Below are 27,594 nucleotides of genomic sequence, written 5' to 3'. Positions count from 1 at the left end.
GTGATACTTCATTGTAGTTTTGATCTACATTTCTCTAATAATTAGTGACTATAAAGAAAACTGAGCACAGAAGAATTGATGCTTTTGAACTGTGGTGTTCAAGAATACTCTTAAGAGTACTTTGGACTGCAAGGAGATCAAACCAGTCAATCCTAAAGGAAATCAGTCCTGAATATTCATTGGAAGGACTGATGCTGAAGCTGAAGTTCCAGTACTTTGGCCTCCTGATGCAAAGAACTGACTCCTTAGAAAAGACTCTGATATTGGGAAAAATTGAAGGTGGGAGGAAAAGGGGACATCAGAGGATGAGATGGTTGGATGGCATAACCAATTTGATGGACCTGAGTTTCAGCAAGCTCTGGGAATTGGTGATGGACAGGGAAGCCTGGTGTGCTGCAGTTCATGGGGTCTCAAAGAGTTGGACATGGCTGAGTGACTGAACTGAATAATTAGTGATGTTGAGTATCTTTTCATGGGTCTGTTGACCATCTGTATGTCTTTGGAGAAATGTCTATTTAGGTCTTCTTCATATTTTTTGATTAGATTGTTTCTTTGATATTGAGCTGTATAAGCCATTGTTTATACAGATATTGACTATATTTATATAGACTAGAAACAAAGTATCAGAAAGAGAAATTAAGGAAACAATCCCATTGACATCACATCAAAAACAAACAAACAAAAAAAGAACTAGGAATAAACCTACCTAAGGAGGTAAAAGGCCTGTATACAAAACCTGAAAGACACTGTTGAAAGTAATTGAAGATGATACAAACAGGTGAAAAGATAAACTGTATTCTTGGATTGAAAGATTCAATATTGTTAAAAGTAACCATGCTACTCAATATAATTTACAGAGTCAATGCAATCTCTATCAAATTGCTAGTGGTATTTTTCACAAAACTAGAACAAAATTTTTTTTTTTGAAATTTGTATGGAAACAGAAAAGACCACAAATAGCCAAAACAATCTTGAGAAAAAAGAACACAGCTGGAGGAATCACAGTCCCTGATTTCAGATTATACTACAAAGTTACAGTAATGAAAAAGTATGTTACTATCACAGAAACTAGACACATTGATTAATGCAACAGGATAGAAAACCCAGAAATAAACCCATGTGCTTATGATCAATTAATCAAAGACAAAAGAGGTAACATTATGTAATAAAGAAAAGGCAGTCTCTTCAATAAATAGTTTGGGGAAATCTGCATGACTGCATGTAAAAGAAATAATTAGAGCATTCTCTAATATCATATAAAAATAAAGTAAAAATAAATAAATAAGCAAAGACTGTAAGACAAGATTCTTAGTAAGACAAGATCTTAGAGGAAAACACAGGCAGAATACTCTTGACATAAATCACAGCACTATTTTTTGGATCTGACCCCTAAAGTAATGGAAGCAAAAGCAAAAATAAATAAATGTGACCTGGTTAAACTTAAAAGAATTTGAAGCACAAAGGAAACCATTAAAAAAAAAAAAAACAAAAAGACAGCCTATGGAAAAGAAGAAAATATTTTCAAATGACGTGATCAACAATGTATTAATTTCCAAAATATAGTAATAGGATTCAAAGTAAATTTTAAGAGACTCCCAACTCCAGAGGCTGAGAAGCAAATTACTGTGCCTGTGCAAGACTTCAGGTGGCTGTTGACTGTGGTCCTTGATAGAACTGCTTCATATCATGATTTCGTGTGCATGCACATACACACACACACACACACACATACACAGAAGAACATAAATGTCACAAAACAACATTACTATTGCTCTGTGCTCTGATCTTTTCTGTGATGCCAGTTCTATTCTACTTCATATAAAAGACAAAATGATGATCACAATGTACAAAATTAATTTCATCATCCACCGACTACATCTGAAGTTTGACAAACACTGCCCCTGCCTTTCCCCCTGTTGGGCTGGGCTCCTGGTCCATGTGAGCATCACATCAGGAACTTCATTATTGTTTCAGATTGTCACAGCAACCCTGCAAGGCTAACCCTAGTTTCCAGTAAGGGAACTGTCTTGGAAAGATAAGTAATTTACTCCGAGTTTAATAACTAATGAGAAGTTGAATCAGAACTTAGAACTGACTCCAAATTTCTTTTTTTCAGTAAATGTTAGTTAAACTGAATGATGTTCTCATGAGCTATTTTCCCTAAAACATAACAAAAGTTTATAAGGATGGAGCAAATCCAGAAGATATGACTCCTCCTGTTTTATGTCTCATTTGGAGAATATCAGTTTTGAAATAAGTTTATTCATTTACGTGTTATGGACTAATAAGTGTCAGGAGATGATACTCAAAATCTTACCCCCTCCCCAGCCAAGAGCCCTTTGTCTTTACGGTGTCTTGCAGGCTCAGAGATGTTGAGAAAGTCTGTTGGTTTGGTTACTTGAAGTTAACTTGTTTATGTACAGAAAACATGCACCCCTTCTCCCCCCAAATGAGTAGCAAGCAGTAATGCTTGTGTGTCAACACCCTGATTTAGGCAGCCTAGGAAGCTGAGAGCAGACTCTGCAGAAGGGGAAGCCCAGTGATATTTCTTTGAGTTGCCCCACTTAGGTAAGCCAGGCCCATATCATGTTCCCCGAATCCCTGTTACCCATGATCCTGGGAACAGCAGCAAGCTTATTGGGTCATGTTTCTCTCTCTTTCCCAGGGTTATCTCCATCACTGTAGATCCTGCCATGAACAGGTCAGAACTAGGGGAGATGGGATAGCAGCAAGGACTGGGTAGGAATCAAAAGCAGGCGAGTGGGGGCATAAACCATCAGTCCTCGGGGGAACTTTCAAAGATGATTACTGTGTTCTTAAGAAGTACTCCTCAATTTGTGTTCAAAATTTCAGGAAAAAGCAAAAATGAAAGCTTTTCCTAAATAATTTCCTTAAACCCAATGGGTAGCTGAAGTGTATGTGTCCTTTGTGCTCAAGATCTGAAGTAGTTAAGTATATTCCCCAGGAAGAACGCCAGTTGAGATTATATTCAGGGAGTAGGTGCTAACTTGAAAGGACCTGGGTAATGGAGGAAAGATGGAGAAAAGAAGGGCCAGGAATACTGGGGACCAGCCTCCACTCACCTCGCCAGTTGTTTGTGTAAACTTCATAGATAACAGCTACAGGATGAGAAATCACCTGCGCATGGAAATCTTCAGTTCAGTTCATTTCAGTCATGTCCAACTCTGCGACCCCGTGGATTGCAGCATGCCCGGCCTACCTGTCCAACACCAACTCCCAGAGTTTACCCAAACTCACTTCCATTGAGGCAGTGATGCCATCCTGCCATCTCATCCTCTGTCTTCCCCTTCTCCTCCTGCTTTCAATCTTCCCCAGCATCAGGATATTTTCCAATGAGTCAGCCCTTCACATCAGGTGGCCAAAGTATTGGAGTTTCAAATTCAGCATCAGTCCTTCCAATGAACACTCAGGACTGATCTTGTTTAGGATGAACTGGTTGGATCTCCTTGCAGTCCAAGGGACTCTCAAGAGTCTTCTCCAACACCACAGCTCAAACCATCAATTCTTCACCACTAAGCTTTCTTTATAGTTGAACTCTCACATCCATACTTGACTACTGGAAAAACCATAGCCTTGACTACATTAGACGGACCTTTGTTGGCAAAGTAATGTCTCTGCTTTGGAATATGCTGTCTAGGTTGGTCATAACTTTCCTTCCAAGGAGTCAGCATCTTTTTATTTCATGGCTGCACTCACCATCTGCAGTGATTTTAGAGCCCTAAAAGATAAAGCCTGTCACTGTTTCCACTGTTTTCCCATCTATTTGCCATGAAGTGATGGGACTGGATGTCATGGTCTTAGTTTTCTGAATGTTGAGCTTTAAGCCAACTTTTCACTCCCCTCTTTCACTTTCATCAGGAGGCACTTTAGTTCCTCCTCACTTTCTGCCAAGAAGGTGGTGTCATCTGCCTATCTGAGGTTATTGATATTTCTCCCGGCAACCTTGATTCCAGCCTGTGCTTCATCCAGCCCAGAGTTTCTCATGTTGTACTCTGCATATAAGTTAAATAAGCAGGGTGACAATATACAGCCTTGGCGTACTCCTTTTCCTATTTGGAACCAGTCTGTTGTTCCATGTTAGTTCTAACTGTGGCTTCCTGACCTGCATACAAATTTCCCAAGAGGCAGATCAGGTGGTCTGATATTCCCATCTCTTTTAGAATTGTCCACAGTCTATCGTGATCCACACAGTCAAAGGCTTTGGCATAGTCAATAAAGCAGAAAGAGATGTTTTCCTGGAAATCTTACTTTGTCAATGATGAAGCAGATGTTGGCAATTTGATATCTGCTTCTTCTGCCTTCTCTAAAACCAGCTTGAACATCTGGAAGGTCATGGTTCACGTTTTGCTGAAGCCTGGCTTGGAGAATTTTGACCATTACATTACTAGTGTATGAAATGAGTGCAATTGTGCGGTAGTTTGAGCATTCTTTGGCATTGCCTTTCTTTGGGATTGGAATGAAAACTGACCTTTTCCAGTCCTGTGGCCACTGCTGAGTTTTCCAAATTTGCTGGCATATTGAGTACAGCACTTTCACAGCATCATAGTTTAGCATTTGAAATAGCTCAGCTGGAATTCCATCAGCTTACTAGCTTTGTTCATAGTGATGCTTCCTAAGGTCCACTTGACTTCACATTCCAGGATGTCTGGCTCTAGGTGAGTGATCACACCATCGTGATTATCTTGGTTGTGAAGATCTTTTTTGTACCGTTCTTCTGTGTATTCTTGCCACCTTTTCTTAATATCTTCTGCTTCTGTTAGGTCCATACCATTTCTGTCCTTCATTGAGCCCGTCTTTGCATGAAATATTTTCCTCATATCTCTAATTTTCTTGAGATCTCAAGTCTTTCCCATTCTATTGTTTTCCTCTATTTCTTTGCACTGATCTCTGAGGAAGGCTTTCTTATCTTTCCTTGCTATTCTTTGGAACTCTGCATTAAAATGGGTCTATCTTTCCTTTTCTCCTTTGTTTTTGGCTTCTCTTCTTTTCACAGCTATTTGTAAGACCTCCTCAGACAGTCATTATGCTCTTTTGCATTTCTTTTTCTTGGGGATCATCTTAATCCCTGTCTCCTGTACAATGTCTTGAACCTCTGTCCATAGTTCATCAGGCACTCTGTCTATCAGATCTAGTCCCTTAAATCTATTTCTCACTTCCACTGTATAATTGTAAGGGATTTGGTTTAGGTCATACCTGAATGGTCTAGTGGTTTTCCCTACTATCTGCAATTTCAGTTCGAATTTGGCAATAAGGAGTTCATTATCTGAGCCATAGTCAGCTCCTGGTCTTGTTTTTGCTGACTGTATAGAGCTTCTCCATCTTTGGCTGCAAAGAATATAATCAATCTGATTTTGGTGTTGACCATCTGGTGATGTGCATGTCTAGAGTCTTCTTCTGTTTTGTTGGAAGAGGGTGTTTGCTGTGACTAGTGCGTTTGCTTGGCAAAACTCTGTTAGCCTTTGCCCTGCTTCATTCTGTACTCCAAGTCCAAATTTGCCTGTTACTCCAGGTGTTTCTTGATTTCCTACTTTTGTATTCCAGCCCCCTATAATGAAAAGGACATCTTTTTGGGGTTTGTTTTCTAAAAGGTCTTGTAGGTCTTCATAGAACTGTTCAATGTCAGCTTCTTCAGCATTACTGGTCAGGGCATAGAGTTGTATTACTGTGATATTGAATGGTTTGCCATGGAAACAAACAGAGATCATTCTGTCTTTTTTGATATTGCATACAAGTACTGCGTTTCGGACTCTTTTGTTGACTATGATGGCTACTCCATTTCTTCTAAGGGATTCTTGCCCACAGCAGTAGATACAATGGTCATCTGAGTTAAGTTCACCTGTTGCAGTCCATTTTAGTTCGCTGATTCTTAAAATGTCGATGTTCACTCTTGCCATCTCCTGTTTGACCATTTCCAATGTGCCTTGATTCATGGATCTAACATTCCAGGTTCCTATGGAATATTACTCTTTACAGCATTGAACCTTGCTTCTATCACCAGTCACATCCAGTCTTAGGGTTGAAAATTACAAAGAGTAAAAAGTTTTTATAAAAATTTGAAGTAGAATGATGGTTATTCCCCTGATAAGAACTCTTACTATTGCTTAGATGGTTGTTAAGTCTTTGATCCTAAATGCAAGAATCTTAATGGCGACTTTAAATTTGATTCTCTGTATTTTTCCATTCAATTCAGTAATCGTCTTGAAATGTTGTATGTTCAGTGATTTTTAATGCTTTATAGGCTTATCAGTCACTTAATCAACTTTATGCAAATGAAATTCCCTATGTAGTATATTTTTAATTTTGGATTTTTCTTAGGGATATATCTTTTTTGATGGCACAGTGTCCTGTGCCTTCTGCATTCATTTCTCGATCACTAGACTTAAATCTGAGACAATAGGGAAAGAAGTTATTAGAGGCTCTCTGAGTGTCATTCTTCATCATGACTAGGGAAAAGAAATGTCTGTCTTCTTCCTCTTTCATCTCAGGCTTTTATGAAGTGAGGAGGCCATCCCCAAGGCCAGGCAGGATTTGAACATGGTGATTCCGAGCAGTTCCGGGCACCTGTGGAAGCGTCAGGTCTCCTCTTGTTCCCACACATGTGTCTCCCCTTGTTCTGCCCCCTTCACTGAAAGGAACCTGTTGGGCTCTTCTCTGCTGCTTATATTCTTACAGCCTGGTTTACTAGAGCCTTCCAGAAGAAAATGTAAATTGGCTACATGAGCTTATGTACTAGATTTTCTCTTGAAACTCAGGAGGCATATATTTCCAGCGTGAAAGTGAAAGTGAAGTCGCTCAGTCATGTGCAACTCTTTGCAATCCCATAGACTGTAGTCTACCAGGCTCCTCTGTCCATGGGATTCACCAGGCAAGAATACTGGAGTGGGTTGCCATTTCCTTCTCCAGGGGTCTTCCTGACACAGGGATCGAACCCAGATCTCCTGCATTGCAGGCAGACGCTTTACCCTCTGAGCCACCAGGGAAGCCCACATTTCCAGTGTGGCTCCTCCCAAAGTAGATGAATAGGAAAAGCTGTTTAAATAATTTTACTATGGCTCACATCACAGTGGGTTTCCAGGCCCTCTTGGCCTTGCAGTTAGTAATGATGTTCTTTGAGGCAGGTCATCCTGACACACAGGTGAGAGAACATGTGGACCAGCTGATACCTAATCAGAGGAGATCTCTCCATGGACAGAGGGGCATCAGGCCCCAGAAGCTGATGTTCTCTTTGCACATGTGGGGATGTTCATTTCACACATGTGGAGAGATTCCAGATCCTAGAAGACGGTCTGACCAGTGGAGAAAATAGCCTAGTTTATTCTTCATTGCCAATGTGTAAATATCGAATGGTTTTGCTTTGAAGCACAAACCTCAACTAATCATGCAGTTGGTATTTCCCAGTAATACCAGGGTTGACAGTTAATTTATGTAGCTCTTGTTGTAAAGTTTCTCATGTAATTGTATCCTCAGTTTGTGTTTGTGTCTAAGTAGATATTTATTACCACAATGGCAATTTAAAAAAAAAAATCAAATCTTCATTTCTCTTCTTTAATTTTTTTTAAAGATGAAAATACTTCTTCAACACTTTCTTCTTTTAGTGTTTAATAGTTCAGAGGATATTTTGTAGCATACTTTGTACAATGGAAAAGTATTTTAAAGATACTGTTTTGTAAACATACATTTGCAACTTTAATATTAATGATTGCAGTGAATTTTGATATTTTGTATTTTCATTCTTTTCTATAGGCATTGGTTTAAAATAAAAAGAGATTAAGATAATAACATTCACTATTTTTCGGTATTTAGGAACCTGTTTTATTCACTGGAACAGTGAGGAAAAATCTGGATCCCTTTAATGAGTATTTGGAGGAGGAACTGTGGAATGTCTTAGAAGAGGTAATTTATGTAATGTAATTAATTTATTAGCATCAGTATCTGTGTGTGTACATTTATAGCACTGCAGGTAATTAAGAGAAGCTTATCATTTTATCTGACTTTGTTTACTTTCTTGGAGAACAGTGATGAGATGGGTGCACTTAAAATGTGTGTATTGATAATGAAAACCAACAATATAATTCCTCATGTTTTCATTTTAGCTTTTTGTATAGAACCCCAAGCAACTAGATGCATTATTTTGTCCTTAGCAGAGCTTTAACTAGACATTAAAACTGTGGGGTCAAATTCTATGAGTGACCTAGTAAATTAATTACCTTAATTACCCTCCAATATTCATTTTATTTCTCTGACCTTAGGGGATATCTAAGTGGAGACAATAGTTTTTCAGTATTAACTGAAAGATAAACAAGATCATACCAATAAAATGCTATGAAGTTTCATAAGAAAGTGTTTATAAAAGGAAGTTATATAGTTGGAATGTGATGATGATTACTTATGATTATATCACTTTAGTATTGCAGCATGAATACAGGTAACAGAACCCTGAAGCTCTGGCTCAGTTTTTACATGGATAGGTTAACTTCTAGAGGATTTTCTGTTATTTGTGTCATGTTTCCCCTGGCCCTACTTCACTGAATTTCCTCACCCTTGCATGAAACATTTTGGACTGTTAAGTTGCTGTTGGTTTGTATATTTTAATACTAATCATTTTGTGTATTAGCCCTAGTTTTGCAAATTGATTCTGCTGGTAGCAGAAACTTTAGACTTATTTTCTAATATAAATTTATTTATTTTAATTGGAGGCTAATTACTTTACAAAATTGTAGTAGTTTTGCCATACATTGACATGGATCTGCCACGGGTGTACATGTGTTCCCCATCCTGAACCCCCCTCCCACCTCCCTCCCCATCCTATCCCTCTGGGTTATCCCAGTGCACCAGCCTCGAGCACCCTGTCTCATGCATCGAACCTGGACTGGCTAAACTATAAACAGACTTCTAATCTCTCATAGGACCTAGCTCAGTCTTTTGCTTTTGAGGAAAATAGAAATCATTCACATTCTTACTATTCAGTAGTGTTAGCACTATAGTGTATATGTCTTACCAGAATATTTTGGCATATCAGGACAGTTATACTTAGCTCTATAATTTACCAAAAATTAGATCTTACTTTGTACACTGTTTTGTAAATATATTAACTGTGGTTCTCCTTTAATATCAACCCATATGGATGTGTACAGCTTTCCAGGGTGACTCTTTTCGCTGGAAAGACTTCTTTGCAGGCACACACATATTTCTGGTGGTATTGATTCCTATGTCGCCTATGCTTGAGATGCACTCACAGCCACCTGTACAGAATATAAGGAAATAATTGGGTAAATATAATGTGTCTCTTATAGTTGGTCACTTCAAAATCAAATAAAATGAAGCTTCCAAGTCAAAAAAATAAAAAAAATAAAAAAATAAAAAGTAGCACTTAATAAATAGGTACTAAATATTTGGTTGATCTCTTCATTTCAGAGAAGTATGGCTTATTTCTTTACAAAATTTTGTGTTACACAAGTCCAGCATTGATAGTATCTCTGTTGGGACACAAGTGTGTCTCATCACCCAGGAAACCAAGATACAGAAATCTGGGCATCAGCAGCTGGTGCATCAGGAACCACGTGGTTCAGTCCTGGCTGTGGGACAGCTCACATGTCCATTTCCAGGGGCCTTGTATTAGGTGAATGGGCTCCCCCTTTACTTCCTTTGCTGCTGATCCTGCTCTAGTAAAAGGTCTTCCCCATCTGTTGACTGCATTTCACTGTCTCCTTCAAGCCCAAACCAGCCTTTCTTTTTTGAGAAGTAAGAAGTTTCCACGAAATGTGGGAACCATCTGACATCTGTATTAACCTCCCGTGCGAGTCACTGACACCTACTAGATACACTACATAGTAGGTTACTTTCAAAATGGTAATGGTGACAGAAATAGGGTAACTTACAGTTCAGTTTGTTTTTCAGTTTAGCTATATTCTATTATTTTCCCAACCTCAAAAATGATCTGAAGTATTCCATGCTGTGATGTAAAGTTTTGAACAGTATTATTTGGTCCATTTTTCTTAAATTATAGCTTTTTCTGTGCTTTCCACAGTTTACAGTGTGATGTTGTGATATTCTGGAGCCAGTTAATTGTTGTAAGAATATAATCCTTTTACATGTAATAATAGTGTTATATGTAAACTGTCTATATGGATTTATTTTCTAATTTATAAGAACAGATATGTCACAAGATGAGATTCACTTCTGCCTTCACACAGCCAAAAAATATCTCTCAGAGCTTAGACAGGCATCATTGCAGATTCTGGGGCTCTCACATTCATCAAGATTTATCTCACAGTCATCAACAATTATCTCATTTAAGAAATAAAATGGTGATATTACCAACTTCTATGCAAAATGTACTTTGGTAAAGTTGATTCATCCATAAAGATCCTTTTAGATTTTCTGTTTGCGGTGGATTCATTTTGATATTTGGCAAAACTAATACAATTATGTAAAGTTTAAAAATAAAATAAAATTAAAAATAAAATAAAATAAAATAAAAAGATCATACTAAAAAAAAAAAAAAAACCACATTGGGAGAAATAGCTTCAATTTTTGAGACTTTCTGGACTAATTCCTAGGTGGGAATTGTTGGTGGATAGCATGTGGCAGGGATGAGGGGATAATTGAGATCTTTCTGTCCTGACTTGACTCTACCCACCATTTTCTAGTGAACACTAATTGGAAATAGCTCTCCCCATCACCTGGCTTTACATGTAAGATACCCAAGAAGTTGGGAGCACTTCAAAGCTCTAATGTCTAAGAGGCTTGTCCACTTCAGCAGCAGTTTGTATAGGAAAATGTTCTTTCTGTATCCACAGGTACAACTTAAAGAAGCCATCAAAGCTCTTCCTAGTGAAATGAACACCGAATTAGCAGAATCAGGATTGAACTTGAGTGTTGGACAGAGACAACTAGTGTGCCTTGCCAGGGCTGTTCTCAGGAAAAATCAGATATTGATTCTTGACAAAGCCACATCCAATGTGGATCCAAGGTATGGAGCTGAGGTCCATGAAACCTGGAATCCAAATTGTAAATGTGGTAAATGGAAAACATTTAGTGATGCTGAGAAATGTTTCTATGCTCTCTTTGCCCCATTGATATCTCTTAATAATATTAATCACAGAAAACAAAGGCAGAAACCAAGACACGTTATACGCTGTTAATGTTGTCATGAGGCATCCTAGGAGAGTTGGATTCCTAAATCTAGCTCCTGATAGTTTCAAGTAATTTCAAGGGAAGACTATTTTCCATCATTTAATGATAAATAGTAAATTTCTAAATAGACTTTTTATACTTAGATTTTTAGGGGCAAGATTATATGTTAAAGTATTGATTTTTAATTTTTAGTGTGCTTTTCCTGTCTTCACTGAAGTATATCAATTTCTCTGATTACAGAACTGAGGAGTTAATACAAAAAAAAATCCGTGAGAAATTTGCCCAGTGCACTGTGCTAACCATCACACACAGGTTGAGTGCTGTTATTGACTGTGAATGGATATTGGTAAGACCCTCATCATTTCAGTTGTTTCCATTTATATTCAATTTTTCAACTGATCCTTCCTTGTAAAACTTGATAGAAACCTCCAGTAATTTAATTTTCTCCTCTCATTCCTGAAAATAACTCAAGCATTTAACTTTACTTTCAAAATGTGCTATTAAATAATATATCCAATAATCTTATATTTTCATAAAATATTCTTATATTTGAATTGTCATTTTTTAAAGATGTCCAGCCAAGAAAAGATTCCAAACCCAAGTTACAGCTTCATATTTCAAGAGGCTAGAACACAGTCATTTTTACTGTGTCACAGTTGTTTCAGCATATTTTGAATTCCTTAATCAAAAAATTAACCTCTCATTTAGATTGCTAGGGGGTTGTTGGCTAAGGTTGCAGAATTTTTCAGCTCTTGCTGTCAGAAGGGAGTCCATGAGAAGAAAGGGCCTCGTGAGAAAAACAGTATTTCCGCTGAAAGGATTTAAAATAGGAAATTTGCTACATAAGAATTGTAGGCTAGAAAAATGAAAGGAAACACTGGGCTAATGATTTTAGGAAGCAGCTATCATGTCCTAGGATGGATCTCCAGACCTAAGAACTCAGAAGAGAGGCCCTACAGTTGGTGCTGAAACCTCCAAGGAGAGATCACTGCCCAGTTGCTAGTCCTGTGCTGAGAAATCAGGATGGGGTTATTTCTCCATGTGCTAATAGAAGCTGGGACCTGGAGTCAGGTCCCACTGCTGAGGTGACACTGCAGGAACAGCCAAATCAGATAGAACATTAGCTCTATCCCACTTTCAGTCTCCCTCTAGTGCCTGCTTACTGGCAGAACCTAAAAAAGGCCAGCTTGCCAAAGAGCCTATGAAATCTGACTTGCAGAGACCCAACCTGTGCATCACAGGTGAGAGTTTAGAAAGAAAGGCAAATCAAGGCTGAAAGACTGTAGATAAACAACGAACAAGTCTCTTACACAGTAGGTCGAGGCACTGCACATGTGGTAGGCTCTAAGCTTTGGTCTCTTGATATCTGTCTAGTATCTTCCCTCCAGATTTGATTGGCTCTTTTGTCTCAGTAATTTATTATTTCTTTCCTTATCATCTTTTCCTTCCTCCCTCTATTCCTTATCTCTTTTCATATTCTTTCTTTGTTGTTTCCCTCTGCTTCTCGCTGAGTTTCAGTAACTGTTAGTGTGGCTTTAAAAAATGATATAGAAAGCATGGCTCAAAGGAAAACCTTTGGCTACATATTATCCCAAAAGAATGTGTTTGTCACTCAGTCATGTCCAACTCTTTGTGACCCCATGGACTGTAGCCTGCCAGCCTCCTCTGTCCATGGGATTCTCCAAGCAAGAATACTGGAGTGGGTAGCCATTCCCTTCTGCAGGGAATCTTCCCGACTCAAGGATTGAACCCAGGTCTTCTGCATTGCAGACAGATTCTTTACTGTCTGAGCCACAAGGGAAGTCAGTCCCAAAAGAATGCAAGATATATTTAGGTATTTTGATGGTCGACACAAAATAGGTAATAATCAATAATAAACAGTAACATCCAAACTTCCTTATGCCTTATGATAATGGAACTGTCTCTTTTGATTTCTTGTACAGTTTCTAAAATATCACTCCCTTCCCCACACTTTACATGCATTGTCAGATGGATCATCAGTGGGAATATTGAGTAGATATCAGGCTGTCAGCATTGAAGCAGTGCCTGTAGCCTCACTCACCAAGATGGACATACAGAGAAGTGAGCTCCAAGGAGTCCAATGAGAGGAGTAGGGGATCCCCAACCAAAGAGATGCTCTAGGCTCCAGCAGTATAGCCAGTTGTCTGGACTAGAGCAACTCAGTAGGAAGCCGACTCTACCTGAAAACTTTCATGAGGGACTGGGTTAAATTCCAAGACTACAGGACAGTAGCTCAAATTCCAGAAATGTTTTTTTTAGCACACGGTATTCTTGGACCCTCATTTTGTGTTCTTGAATGCTAATTGGAAAAGTAGCCTTTCATTTCTACTTTTTCCTTGTTGCTTTGTTGTTCTTACCTCTTAGAACTATATATTTTGAAGACTGTCCCCCACAGCATCTTTCTTCCATAACAAATAAATGATGCTATAAAATTTACTGTTTCAAACCCTTTATCAGGCTTTAGAGGCAGCAACAGAAAGATGGCTTGATCTTCAGCTCAGTTAGGGGTCTGTTCAAATAAATTCTTTTTTCCTAAATGTTCCCTGCTGCTTTATTTTTGGGTTTTGGTATTCCAGCATTAATCGCAGCAGATTATTTTTATTTTCTAATTCTTACAAATACTGTCACCTTGAAATGTGTGATTGGTTAGGGAAACAGCGAGGAAGGACAGAATTTGGAAAGCATGTCCTCTGTTCATTTCTAAGTCTTATCCCTCAGCACCCGATGCACAGATGTGAACATCTGTATCCCTTGAACCAGTCGGCTTTGTTGCTGTTATCAAAATATGTTCAATTGTTTGTGTTTCTTGCTCAGTCATGTTTGACTCTTTGCAACCCCATTAACTGTAGCCCACCAGGCTCCTCTGTCCATGGGATTGTCCAGAGAAGAATACTGGAGTGGGTTGCCATTCCCTTCTCCACAGGATCTTCCCAACTCATAGACTGAATTCCTTACCATCTGAGCCACCAGGGAGGCCTATCTCCTGGTAAATTTCTATAATCTCAAGTTTTTCTCAATTTGTCAGTGTCTTTGAACAAATCTTTAACGTGGTTGAACAAAGCAGTTTACACTCTGGTCCCTCCCCACCTTTCTAGTTTTTTCCCCACTCTTCTCCCTTCTTCCTTCACAGCTAAAACCACATTGATGTTCTTCAATTCTCCAAATGAAGTGTTCCCTCTCTCTCACAGTTGTGACTTCCCTTGGCTGAGACTAAGCTGCCTGCAGTAGAAATGGTGAGATGGTTGGATTTGGGGGGATTGAAGAAGTGGAGCCAAGTGATGGATTCAACGTGGGATCTGAGGGAGGAGAGAGGAGTTGATGCTGGTCTCTGGGTGTGGAGACTGAGCATCTGGGTGGTTGGGGAAGACAGAGGGAGAAGGTAAATGGAAGAGTTTTCTTTGAAGTCTGTCACCTTTGCAATGACTGGACTTGTTTTCTGTGATGACCTTGTCCTTCACTGTGGAGGAACCCTTCCCACTCCTGTGTGGGGAGACCTTCAGTTTAGGGCTGCCTGGTTGAGGTTATCAGTGAAATCACAGGGAAGTCCCACCAGGAGATGTAAACTTGGCCACTTGTTTATATCTTGGTTCCAGCTGGTTGTGGTTGCTGATTCCTCTGGTAGAAATGTCAGGGTTAGACCTTAGGCGACTAAGGGACTTGCATCTTCCAGCTTCAGAGTTGGGGATTGTCCTCTGTGCTCCATCCACCCCAGGCATAAACCTTATGTTTTGTTCTAGAGCTTCTGACTACCAGATCAGATCAAATCAGTCACTCAGTCATGTCCGACTCTTTGTGACCCCATGAAGCTCAGCATGCCAGGCCTCCCTGTCCATCGCCAACTCCTGGAGTTCACTTAGACTCACGTCCATCGAGTCAGTGATGCCATCCAAGCCATCTCATCCTCTGTCGTCCCCTTCTCCTCCTGCCCCCAATTCCTCCCAGCATCAGAGTCTTTTCCAATGAGTCAACTCTTCACATGAGGTGGCCAAAGTACTGGAGTTTCCGCTTTAGCATCATTCCTTCCAAAGAAATCCCAGGGCTGATCTCCTTCAGAATGGACTGGTTGGATCTCCTTGCAGTCCAAGGGACTCTCAAGAGTCTTCTCCAACACCACAGTTCAAAAGCATCAATTCTTCGGTGCTCAGCCTTTTTCACAGTCCAAATCTCACATCCATACATGATCACAGGAAAAATCATACCCTTGACTAGACAAACCTTTGTTGTCAAAGTAATGTCTCTGCTTTTGAAAATGCTATCTAGGTTGGTCATAACTTTCCTTCCAAGGAGTAAGCATCTTTTAGTTTCATGGCTGCAGTCACCATCTGCAGTGATTTTGGAGCCCCCCAAAATAAAGCCTGACACTGTTTCCACTGTTTCCCCATCTACTTCCCATGAAGTCATGGGACCGGATGCCATGATCTTTGTTTTCTGAATGTTGAGCTTTAAGCCAACTTTTTCACTCTCCACTTTCACTTTCATCAAGAGGTTTTTAGTTCTTCTTCACTTTCTGCCATAAGGGTGGTGTCATCTGCATATCTGAGGTTATTGATATTTCTCCCAGCAATCTTGATTCCAGCTTGTGTTTCTTCCAGTCCAGCGTTTCTCATGATGTACTCTGCATAGAAGTTAAATAAGCAGGGTGACAATATACAGCCTTGACGTACTCCTTTTCCTATTTGGAACCAGACTGTTGTTCCATGTCCAGTTCTAACTGTTGCTTCCTGACCTGCATACAAATTTCTCAAGAGGCAGGTCAGGTGGTCTGGTATTTCCATCTCTTTCAGAATTTTCCACAGTTGATTGTGATCCACATAGTCAAAGGCTTTGGCATAGTCAATAAAGCAGAAATAGATGTTTTTCTGGAAGTCTCTTGCTTTTTCCATGATCCTGCAGATGTTGGCAATTTGATCTGTGGTTCCTCTGCCTTTTCTAAAACCAGCTTGAACATCAGGAAGTTCACGGTTCACATATTGCTGAAGCCTGGCTTGGAGAATTTTGAGCATTACTTTACTAGCGTGTGAGATGAGGGCAATTGTGCGGTAATTTGAGCATTCTTTGGCATTGCCTTTCTTTGGGATTGGAATGAAAACTGACCTTTTCCAGTCCTGTGGCCACTGCTGAGTTTTCCAAATTTGCTGGCATATTGAGTGCAGCACTTTCACAGAATCAGCTTTCAGTATCTCGAATAGCTCAACTGGAATTCTATCACCTCCACTAGCTTTGTTCGTAGTGATGCTTTCTAAGGCCCACTTGACTTCACATTCCAGGATGTCTGGCTCTATGTCAGTGATCACACCATCATGATTATCTGGGTCATGAAGATCTTTTTTGTACAGTTCTTCTGTGTATTCTTGCCATCTCTTCTTAATATCTTCTGCTTCTGTTAGGTCCACACCATTTCTGTCCTTTATCGAGCCCATCTTTGCATGAAATGTTCCTTTGGTATCTCTGATTTTCTTGAAGAGATCTCTAGTCTTTCCCATTCTGTTGTTTGCCTCTATTTCTTTGCATTGATTGCTGAGGAAGGCTTTCTTATCTCTTCTTGCTATTCTTTGGAACTCTGCATTCAGATGCTTATATCTTTCCTTTTCTCCTTTGTTTTTCGCTTCTCTTCTTTTCACAGCTATTTGTAAGGCCTCCCCAGACAGCCAATTTGCTTTTTTGCATTTCTTTTCCATGGGGATGGTCTTGATCCCTGTCTTCTGTACAATGTCATGAACCTCATTCCATCATTCATCAGGCACTCTCTCTATCAGATCTAGGTCCTTAAATCTATTTCTTACTTCCACTGTATAATCATAAGGGATTTGATTTATGTCATACCTGAATGGTCTAGTGGTTTTCCCTACTTTCTTCAATTTAAGTCTGAATTTGGCAATAAGGAGTTCATGGTCTGAGCCACAGTCAGCTCCTGGTCTTGTTTTTGCTGACTGTATAGAGCTTCTCCATATAGAGCTTCTCTATTCTGACTACCAGTTTGTTTTTAATTCAGCAAGTCATCACAAATAACAAATAATATTCTTTTTCTAACCTTTGATTTTTGAATCATTTTTTTTATTGCTTTCTTTAGAAATACAGGCATACCTTGTTTTATTGCGATTTCCAGATCGTGGTTTTTTTTTGTTTTGTTTTTAATAAAAAGTTCGTGAAGCAAGTCAAAAAAATCTACAGGTACCATTTTTCCAACAGCATTTGCTCACTCCATGTCTGTGTCACCTTTTGGTAATTCTCATAATATGTCAAACTTTTTCACTATCGTTACATTTGTTATGGTGATCTGTGATCAGTGATTTTTGGTATTACTTGCTGAAGTCTCCAATGATGTTTAGTATTTTTTAGCAATAATTTATTATTATTTTGCTTAATTTATTTTTAATTGAAGGATAATTGTTTTACAGAATTTTGGTGTTTTCTGTCAAACATCAACAAGAATCACCCATAGCTACACCCATGAGCAATAAATTATTTTTTAAATTAAGGTCTGTACATTGTTTTCTCAGGCATAATGCTACTGCACACTTGCTGGGCTATAGTGTAGTCTAAGCATAACTTTTATACAGCCTGGGAAGCCAGAGCTTTTGTGTAACTGACTTTATTGTGATATTCACTATATTCTGGTGTTCTGTAACTGAACCCCCAATATCTTCAAGGGATCCCTGTACCTCTTTCCTTTCTGGAAAACAGATGACTGTCTGTTCTGAAAGCTTTAATATGGACATGAAATGAGTCAACCTGCTGCAAAATGTGATGCTCCAGAGGACAGGCAGCCAGCTTCAGGGAGGGGCTGGAGAAATGACAGATACTGATGAAGGGCATAACCCACAGGGTTGCCACATGAAGTCCTGTGGTTCTAGGTGCTGAAGGTGTTGTTGTTTAGTTGCTAAGTTGTGTCTGACTTTTGTGCCACCCCATGGATGATAGCTTGCCAGGCTCATCTGACCATGGGGATTCTCCAGGCAAGAATACTGGCATGGGCTGCCATTTCTTGTAAAAAGTACATTTTGTTGCACTGGTGAATATATTTGCACAAAGACAGAAGGGTATGGTTTTGTTTTGTTGTTGTTCAGTTGCTCAGTTGTTTCCGACTCCTGATGACCCAATGTACTGCAGCACACTAGGCTTCCCTGTCCTTCACCATCTCCTTTGCTCAAACTCATGTCCATTGAGTCAGTGATGTCACCTAACCATCTCATCCTGTGTCATCCCCTGTTCCTCCTTCCTTCAATCTTTCCCAGCATCAGGGCTGTTTCTAATGAGTCAGCTCTTCACATCAGGTGGCCAAAGTATTGGAGCTTCAGCATCAGTCCTTCCAATGAATATTCAGGGTTGATTTCCCTTAGAATTGACTGGTTTGATCTCCTTGCAGTCCAAGGGACTTTTAAGAGTCTTCTCTAACACTGCAGTTCCAAAGCATCAGTTCTTCAGCACTCAACTTTCTTTATAGTCCAACTCTCACATCCATTCATGACTACTGGAAAAACCATACCTTTGACTATATAGATCTTCATCAGCAAATCAATGTTTCTGCTTTTTAATACACTGTCTAGATTTGTCACAGACTTTTTTCTAAAGAGTAAGTATCTTTTAATTTTAAGGCTGCAGTCACTCTCTGCAGTGATTTTGGAGCCCAAGAAGATAAAATCTGTCACTGTTTCCACTGTTTCCCAGTCTATTTGCCATGAAATGATGGGACTGGATGCCATGATCTTAGTTTTCTGATTGTTGAGTTTTAAGCCAGCTTTTCACTCTCCTCTTTTGCCTTCATCAAGAGGCTCTTTAGTTCCTCTTTGCTTTCTGCCATAAGGGTAGTGTTATCTGAATATCTGAAGTTTTTTATATTTCTCCCAGCAATCTTGATTCCAGCTTGTGCTTCATCCAGCCCAGCATTTCACATGATGTACTTGGCTTAGAAGTTAAATAAGCAAGGTGACAATATACAGCCTTGACGTACACCTTTCCCAATTTTGAACCAGTCTGTTATTTCATATCCAGTTCTAACTACTGCTTCTTGTCCTGCATACAGATTTCTCAGGAGGCAGGTAAGGTGGTCTGGTATTTTCATCTCTTGAAGAATTTTCCACAGTTTGTTGTGATCTACTCAGTCAAAGGCTTTAGCATAGTCAATGAAGCAGAAGGTGATATTTTTCTGGAATTCTCTTGCTTTTTCTATGGTCTAATGGATGTTGGCAATTTGATCTCTGGTTCCTCTGCCTTTTCTAAATCTAGCTTGTACATCTGGAAGTTCTTGGTTCACATCCTGTTGAAGCTTAGCTTGAACGATTTTGAGTATTACTTTGCTAGCTGTGAAATGTGTACATTGTGCAATAGTTTGAACATTCTTTGGCATTGGAATGTAAACCGACATTTTCCAGTCCTGTGCCCATTGCTGAGTTTTCCAAATTTGCTGGCATATTGAGTGCAGCACTTTCACTGCATCATCTTTTAGGATTTGAAATAGCTCAGCTGGAATTCCATAACCTCCACAAGCTTTGTTCATAGTGATGCTTCTTAAGGCCCACTTGACTTTGCACTTCAGGATGTCTGGCTCTAGGTGAGAGATCACATCATCATGGTTATCTGGGTCATTAAGAACTTTTTTATATAGTTCTTCTGTGTAATCTTGCCACCTCTTCTTAATATCTTCTGCTTCTGTTAGGTCCATTACCATTTCTGTCCTTTATTGTGCCCATTTTTGCATGAAATGTTTCCTTGTTATCTCTAATTTTCTTGAAGAGATCTGTAGTCTTTCCCATTCTATTGTCTTCCTATATTTCTTTGTATTGATCACCAAAGAAGGCTTTCTTATCTCTCATAGCTATTTTTTGGAACTCTGAATTCAGATGGGTATATCTTTTCTTTTCTCCTTTGCCTTTCACTTATCTTATCTCAGCTGTTTGAAATGGTTTTGTTTACTCTAAGTAAGCCAAGCAAAAGACTTGTTGGGAAACAACTGACTCAGTTAATAACTTCGTTTTTGTGTTGACTCTTCAAAGGGATTTATCCAGCTTTGGTTCATTGAGTACCAATAATGTTTCAGAATTCTATTTTATAAGGATGTTCTCTCAATTTTAATTTTATTAAACGTTATGGAGTCATAAGGACAGCTAATTTAATCTTCTTTATTGCCTCCAAAACAGTGAAGCAAGACAGATAAATTAGAAATCCTCTTTCTCCTAATACCCACCACTGTCTCTGCCTTAAAAGGTGGGTTCTTCCTGTCATTTTTAGGATTCACTGGGTGCTTGGGACCTGTTTTCTCTTCAGCCAAGAGCTCAGTTGTCCCCTCCCATCTCTGCACACTCCAGTCTTCATATCACCTGTATTCTCCCTAGAAGAATGAGCAAAGGAGGCAAATGAAAATCTGAACTTGCTGTAACAGTGTTGTTGTCTCTGTTTTACATTTTCACTGTGTAATTATTCTTTGGAAATGAATGATGAAGGACCAAAACCAGGAATAGAAATCTCAAATTCCACCTCTTCTATTTGTAAACAATCTTATGCATATTCTTTACCTCTTTTCCTCAGCTCAAACCTCTGCTAAGTACTTTTCCCAGAGAAATCAAATCCAGAAACTAATGTAATATACCCACCTGAAAAACACAAAAACAACTCAAACCTAACTAGAGTTTTACTTAAATTCTGTTTTTTACCTTCATGGAATTTTTCTTTCATAAACCTACATGGATACAGTTAGAACATTTCAGAAGAGAAATCTCCTTCAAAAACATGCCAAGAGCTTTCATTCAAGTTTTTAGAAGAAAGATAACTAATATGGAAGTAGAGAACACAATAGGGCTTCCCTCATAGCTCAGTCAGTAAAGAATCTGCCTGCAATGCAGGAGAACCAGGTTCGATTCCTGGGTCGAGAAGATTCCCTGGAGAAGGAAATGTCAATCCATTCCAGTATTCTTGCCTGGAAAATCCCATGGACAGAGGAGCCTGGCGGGCTACAGTCCATGGGGTCACAAGAGTCGGACACAACTTAAACGACTAAACCACCACCAGAGAGCACAATAAGGGAAAAGAAATACTTTATGAAGGAGGTGGTTACATGGAAAAGCAGCAGATTTGGGAGAGCAATGATGGAGGTGACCATGACCCAGCATCCATCATTCCATGGGTAAGAAGAATGATTTATTATTTCAGGACCTAAGAAAAATTTTTGAGTGTCCAGTCCCTGAGAAAATCACAAGAACCCTTTTTATTAGGGACCCAACTTCCAAGGTTGGACAACTGTCCCTGTGTCACCTGGTGGCCAAAATCAGAGGTCTAACACTCAGATCGTCACCTCCATACTCTATTTGTTCCTAATGGGATCTCCCTTTAATGTTTGTCACTGTAGTGAAAACTCTTCCTGGCATCTTTTCTTACTAGGCTTTTCTTCCAGCCTCTCCTGCCCCCACCTTTCCCTGCAGCCACTCCATTATCACTGATGGCATCCTGCCAATGAAAACTAATCATATTACCTTGCAGTGGCTCCATTTAATTTTTATGTGTAGGACAGCTCCCTGGAATATCTGTGGCTGCACTGCACTCCTGCTCCTCTCAATTCCCCCTCCTCTCTATCTCTTTTCTTCTTTATCTTTTCCAATATTTGAAATAAACGAGTTTGAAGCCTCCATCCTCAGCCCTGGTTGCCCCTCCCTCATATCCCCTCTCACTCTCCCTCTTGTCCACAGCCATCAACCTGAGGCAGGTGGTTCTCCAGGTCCACATCCCTCATACTGTCATCCCTGTATCCCCTGCCTTAGCTGTTCCCCATGCCAGCTGGACTCATCCTCCCCTTGATGTCACCCTGTAGTCTTGACAAACTACACCATTGGCCGCTCACCCAGTCACACCCTGAATTTAGTTTCATTTGTATTGAACTTTCAACTGGCATGTACTGTGTGCCTGTTGCTTATCATGTACAATGCTAGGGCCCTGAGATGCAACAGCAAACAAGGAAAACTGCATAACCATGCCCTTAAGGAGCTGCCAGGCTTATCTCCTGTCCATTTGGCCCATGATAGTCCATGTGTCTGAAAAGACCACTGTACACCCACCCACCCATTTCTCCATGTTCACGTCTGTCCTTATTTCAAGGTCTAGTCCATTGCCCTCTCTCCTCCTTGAAGCTCATTCTCAGAACCTCTGACCAGAAGTCATCTCTTCTGTTACTCAACGCTTCTTGTGCTTTTTTTCATGCATGATAGACACTTGAAATTATCTTCTCTCTCTCTCCTCTCAGTACAGGCTCCCTAGGGGCAGGGCCTGTGGCTTATGTGTGATTCATCCTCCACAGCATCTAGCAAAGTGCCATCATTGCACTTAAATTTGCAATAAATGTTTGCAGAATCAATTCAGAAGTTAATGCAAATTTACCTAAGTGTTCCTCAAATGTGTTTTGGTTATGTGTTACTCATGTTTGTAAGCATGAAATATAGTTGATTTACAATATTTTGTTAGTTTCAGATGTATAGCAAAGTGATTCACCAAATATGTATATATTTTTTCAGAATATTTTCCATTATAGATAATTACAGGATATTGGATATAGTTACCTGTGTTATATACTCAGCAGTGGCCACAGGACTGACATTGTACAGGAGACAGGAATAAAGACCATCTCCAAGAAAAAGAAATGCAAAAAAGCAAAATGGCTGTCTGAGGAAGCCTTACAAATAGCTTTGAAAAGAAGAGAAGTGAAAAGCAAAGGAGAAAAGGAAAGATATACCTATTTGAATGCAGAATTCCAAAGAAGAGCAAGGAGAGATAAGAAAGACTTCCTCAGTGATCAATGCAAAAAAATGGAGGAAAGCAATAGAATGGGAAAGACTAGAGATCTTTTCAAGAAAATTAGAGATACCATGAGAACATTTCATGCAAAGATGGACTCAATAAAGGACAGAAATGGTATGGACCTAACAGAAGCAGAAGATATTAAGAAGAGATGGCAAGAATACACAGAACTGTACAAAAAAGATCTTCATGACCCAGATAATCACGATGGTGTCATCACTCACCTAGAGCCAGACATCCTGGAATGTGAAGTCAAATTGGCTTTAGGAAGCATCACTATGAACAAAGCTAGTGTAAGTGATGGAATTCCGGTTGAGCTATTTCAAATCCTGAAAGATGATGCTGTGACAGTGTTGCACTCAATATGCCAGCAAGTTTGGAAAACTCAGCAGTGGCTACAGGACTGGAAAAAATCAGTTTTCATTCCAATCCCAAAGAAAGGCAATGCCAAAGAATGCTCAAACTACCACACAATTGCCCTCATCTCACACGCTAGTAAAGTAATGCTTAAAATTCCCCAAGCCAGGCTTCAGCAATATGTGAACCATGAACTTCCTGATGTTCAAGTTGGTTTTAGAAAAGGCAGAGGAACCAGAGATCAAATTGCCAACATCTGCTGGATCACTGAAAAAGCAAGAGAGTTCCAGAAAACATCTATTTCTGCTTTACTGACTATGCCAAAGCCTTTGACTGTGTGGATCACAATAGACTGTGGGAAATTCTGAAAGAAATGGAAATACCAGACTACCTGACCTGCCTCTTGAGAAACCTGTATGCAGGTCAGGAAGCAACAGTTAGAACTGGACATGGAACAACAGACTGGTTCCAAATAGGAAAAGGAGTACATCAAGGCTGTATATTGTCACCCTGCTTATTTAACTTGTATGCAGAGGACATCATGAGAAATGCTGGGCTGGATGAAGCACAAGCTGGAATCAAGATTGCTTGGAGATATATCAGTAACCTCAGATATGCAGATGACATCACCCTTATGGCAGAAAGTAAAGAAGAACTAAAGAGCCTTTTGATGAAAGTGAAAGAGGAGAGTGAAAAGTTGGCTTAAAGCTCAACATTCAGAAAACTAAGATCATGCCATCCGGTCCCATCACTTCATGGCAAATAGATGGGGAAACAGTGGTTGGCTTTATTTTTCTGGGCTCCAAAATCTCTGCAGATGGTGATTGCAGCCATGAAATTAAAAGATGCTTACTCTTTGGAAGGAAAGTTATGACCAACTTAGACAGCATATTGAAAAGCAGAGACATTATTTTGACAACAAAGTTCTGTGTAGTCAGAGGTATGGTTTTTCCAGTAGTAATGTATGGATGTCAATGTTGGACTATTACGTTAGCTGAGCGCCAAAGAATTGATGCTTTTGAACTGTGTGTTGGAGAAGACTCTTGAGAGTCCCTTGGATAGCAAGGAGATCCAACCAGTCCATCCTAAAGGAGATCAGTCCTGCCTGTTCATTGGAAGGACTGATGTTGAAGTTAAAACTCCAATACTTTGGCCACCTGATATGAAGAGCTGACTCATTTGAAAAGACCCTGATGCTGGGAATGATTGAGGGCAGGAGAAGAAGTGCATGGCAGAGGATAAGATGGCACAGCAGAGGTTGGATGGCATCACTGACTCAATGGACATGAGTTTGAGTAATCTCCGGGAATTGGCGATGGACAAGGAGGCCTGGCGTGCTGCGGTTCATGGGGTCGCAAAGAATTGGACACGACTGAGCAACTGAACTGATTTTGCTTATTTGTTTCATTTATGGTAGTTTGCATCTATTGATCCCATAGTCTTAATTTATATGCCCTCTCCTTTCCTCTTTGGTAACTGAGTTTCTTTTCTGTGTCTGTGAATCTATTTCTGTTCTATATGTAGGTTTGTTTGTATTGGTATTTAGGTTCTACATACAAATGATATCACATTTGTCTTTCTCTGTCTGATTTACTTCACTTAGTGTGATTCTCTAGGTTCACTCATGTTAGTGTGAATGGCAATATTTCATCATTTCCTATGGTCTGAGTAATATTCCATTGTGCATAAGTGTGTGTGTTTGTGGTATCACATTTTCTTAAACCAATCATGTGTTGATGAGCACTTAGCTTGTTTCCATATTTTGGCTCTTTTAAGTACTGCTGCTATGAACGTTGTTGTATGTATCTTTTTGAATTAGGGTTTTTGCCATTTATAAATACATATCCACTACTGAGATTGATAGATCATATGGTAGCTCTATTTTCAGTTTTTTTCAGAAATTTCCATACTGTTTCCCATCATGGCTGCACCAAGTTATATTCCCACCAACAGTGTAGGAGGTGTATCCTTTTGTCCACACCCTCTCCAGCATTTGTTATTTGTAGACTCTTTAATGGTGGCCATTCTGACCCATGTGAGTGATATCAAATTGTGATTTTGATTAACATTTCTCTGATAAATAGTGATGTGGAGCATCTTTTCATGTGTTTGTTGGTCTTCTGTGTGTCTTCTTTGGAGAAATGTCTATTTAGGTCTTCTGTCCATTTTTTGATTGGTTTTTTGATATTGAGTTATATGAGTTGTTTGTGTATTTTAGATATTAAACCCCTGTCGGTCACATTTGGTTTTATCCCGTTCATTTGGGGTTGTCTTTTCATTTTGTTGGTGGTATTCTTTGCTGTTCAAAAGCTTTTAAGTTTTATTAGGTCCCAATTGTTTACTTTTGCTTTTTTCTTTTGCTTTGGGAGACTGATCTAAGAAAACACTGTTGTGATTCATGTCAAAGAGTGTTCTGTCTGTGTTTTCCTCTAGTTTTATAATATCCAGTCTTATATTACATCTTTAAACCATTGTAAGTTTATTTTGTATATGGATTATTTTGTATGGTTGTATATATACAAAAAATTAGTGTGTTCTAATTTCATTTATTTCCATGTAGGTGTCCTGCTTTCCCAGTACTATTTGCCAATGAGACTGTCTTCTCCATTGTATACTCTTGACTACTCTTTCATAGATTAGTTGACCATAGGCATTTGGAGACCTGTGTTTTAAAATTGTACTTTTTCTTCCTTGACATCAGAATGAGTAGTTATGTTCTGTCATGTTATACTTAAGTAAAAGTATACTTTTGTATAAGTATACTTTTGTAAAAGTATATATTCAGAGCATCTGAATTGGCCAAGTTACAGAAGATATAAATTATTATGTGGATGTGACATATTCTATTATTCTTGGGCTCTTTTGAGAGAGCTGCCCTTAGCAATGATCCACAGGAGTGAACAAAGGATTAACAGGAAAATGGACTTTATGAGACTTAATAAATATTTCTAATTAAATACAAAGAATGGAATTAACTGTAATACCTAGATGTGGAAAAGCAAACCTGTATCTTGTTTACAGTTTTAGCATACTCTCTTAAGATACATTTACTTATGTACTTGAATTGCAGAAGTACTACTTAACATCAGAACAGTTTTTATAGTTATATCATTTGAGCAAATTGTTTCAGACACTCCTTCCCCTCCCCCCAAAAAATCATTAACTAATTAGTTGAAAGGGAGAGTTGAGCCCCTTTCTCTTCCTTTCAATTTCCAATTAGCAGACCTATTGCGCTTAGTCACTCGGTCGTGTCTGTGTCTGACTCTCTGTGACCCCATGGCCTGTAGCCAGCCAGGCTCCTCTGTCCATAGGATTCTCCAGGCAAGAATACTGGAGTGGGTTGCCATGCCCTCCTCCACGGGTCCTGCCAACCCAGGGATCGAACCTAGGTCTCCTGCATTGCAGGTGGATTCTTTACTGTCTGAGCCACCAGGGAAGCCCAAGAACGCTGGAGTGTGTAGCCTATCCCTTCTCCACGGGAACATCCCGACCCAGGAATTGAATCAGGATCTCCTGCATTGCAGGTGGATTCTTACCATCTGAGCTACCCAGGAAACCTGGCAGACCTATTAATGAGCAATAAAAGGGGTGTAAGGAAGGTATTTAGAAAGAAAGAAAAAGGAGCACTGAAAGATAATTTGTGAAAACAGGTTCAGGTCCTAGACAGTTCACATTGGGCTGCCTGCATGTGCTGTGTGGTCCATGATCACTAGAATTACAAGCTCAATTTCTTAATTGCTCCTTTGATCTTATCCAAGGAGAAAATTGGATTTCTAGAGATTTTTTTTTTTTTGAAGAGCAGTTCTACTAAAGCTGCTATGTAGCAGCTCCTTTTGCCAGTCTTATACTCTCAGAATAATAAACTACAACCACAGCCAACTTCAAGAAATATCTTAACCTCTCAGATAAAGGATTCTGCTCTTCTTAGCAGCTGACAGTAATCAAGAACCATAAAGAAATTCCAGAAGCATCTTCTTTTTTCCCAAATACTGCTCAGATTCTGTCAAACCAATTTGACAATTTGCTGTCAGGCCACTGTCATATGGTTTGTCTGACATCAACCTGCTTTTTAGATAAATTGACTTTCATTTTCTTGAATCAAGATAGTTGCCAACTCTGTGTATCTGTATACATATCCCTCAAAGCTCAGAGTCTGAGAGCTAAAAGCACTAACTAATGATAACAACCCCAAATGCCCTGGGCAGAATATAAGACGCTACATACTGCTGAGTGTCAGTAATCATACTATAAAACTTCTATTTTCTTCCTTTCCTATAA

General features: G+C 39.3%; 1 protein-coding gene across 2 annotated transcripts in view; it reads left to right on the top strand.

Moving 5' to 3' along the window:
* Nucleotides 1-27,594, top strand: part of LOC129624676 (ATP-binding cassette sub-family C member 4-like) — a 169,568-nt gene that overhangs the window by 135,096 nt on the left and 6,878 nt on the right. For both annotated transcript variants that reach the window (XM_055542844.1, XM_055542845.1), the window contains 3 exons: nucleotides 7,825-7,914; nucleotides 10,821-10,993; nucleotides 11,398-11,503. In XM_055542844.1, coding sequence (XP_055398819.1) covers nucleotides 7,825-7,914; nucleotides 10,821-10,993; nucleotides 11,398-11,503 — 369 coding nt within the window. The remainder of the gene's footprint in view (nucleotides 1-7,824; nucleotides 7,915-10,820; nucleotides 10,994-11,397; nucleotides 11,504-27,594) is intronic.

Source organism: Bubalus kerabau, chromosome 12 (genome assembly GCF_029407905.1).
Source record: "Bubalus kerabau isolate K-KA32 ecotype Philippines breed swamp buffalo chromosome 12, PCC_UOA_SB_1v2, whole genome shotgun sequence".
NCBI lineage: Eukaryota > Metazoa > Chordata > Mammalia > Artiodactyla > Bovidae > Bubalus > Bubalus kerabau.
This window is presented reverse-complemented; position numbering and strand designations above follow the sequence as displayed.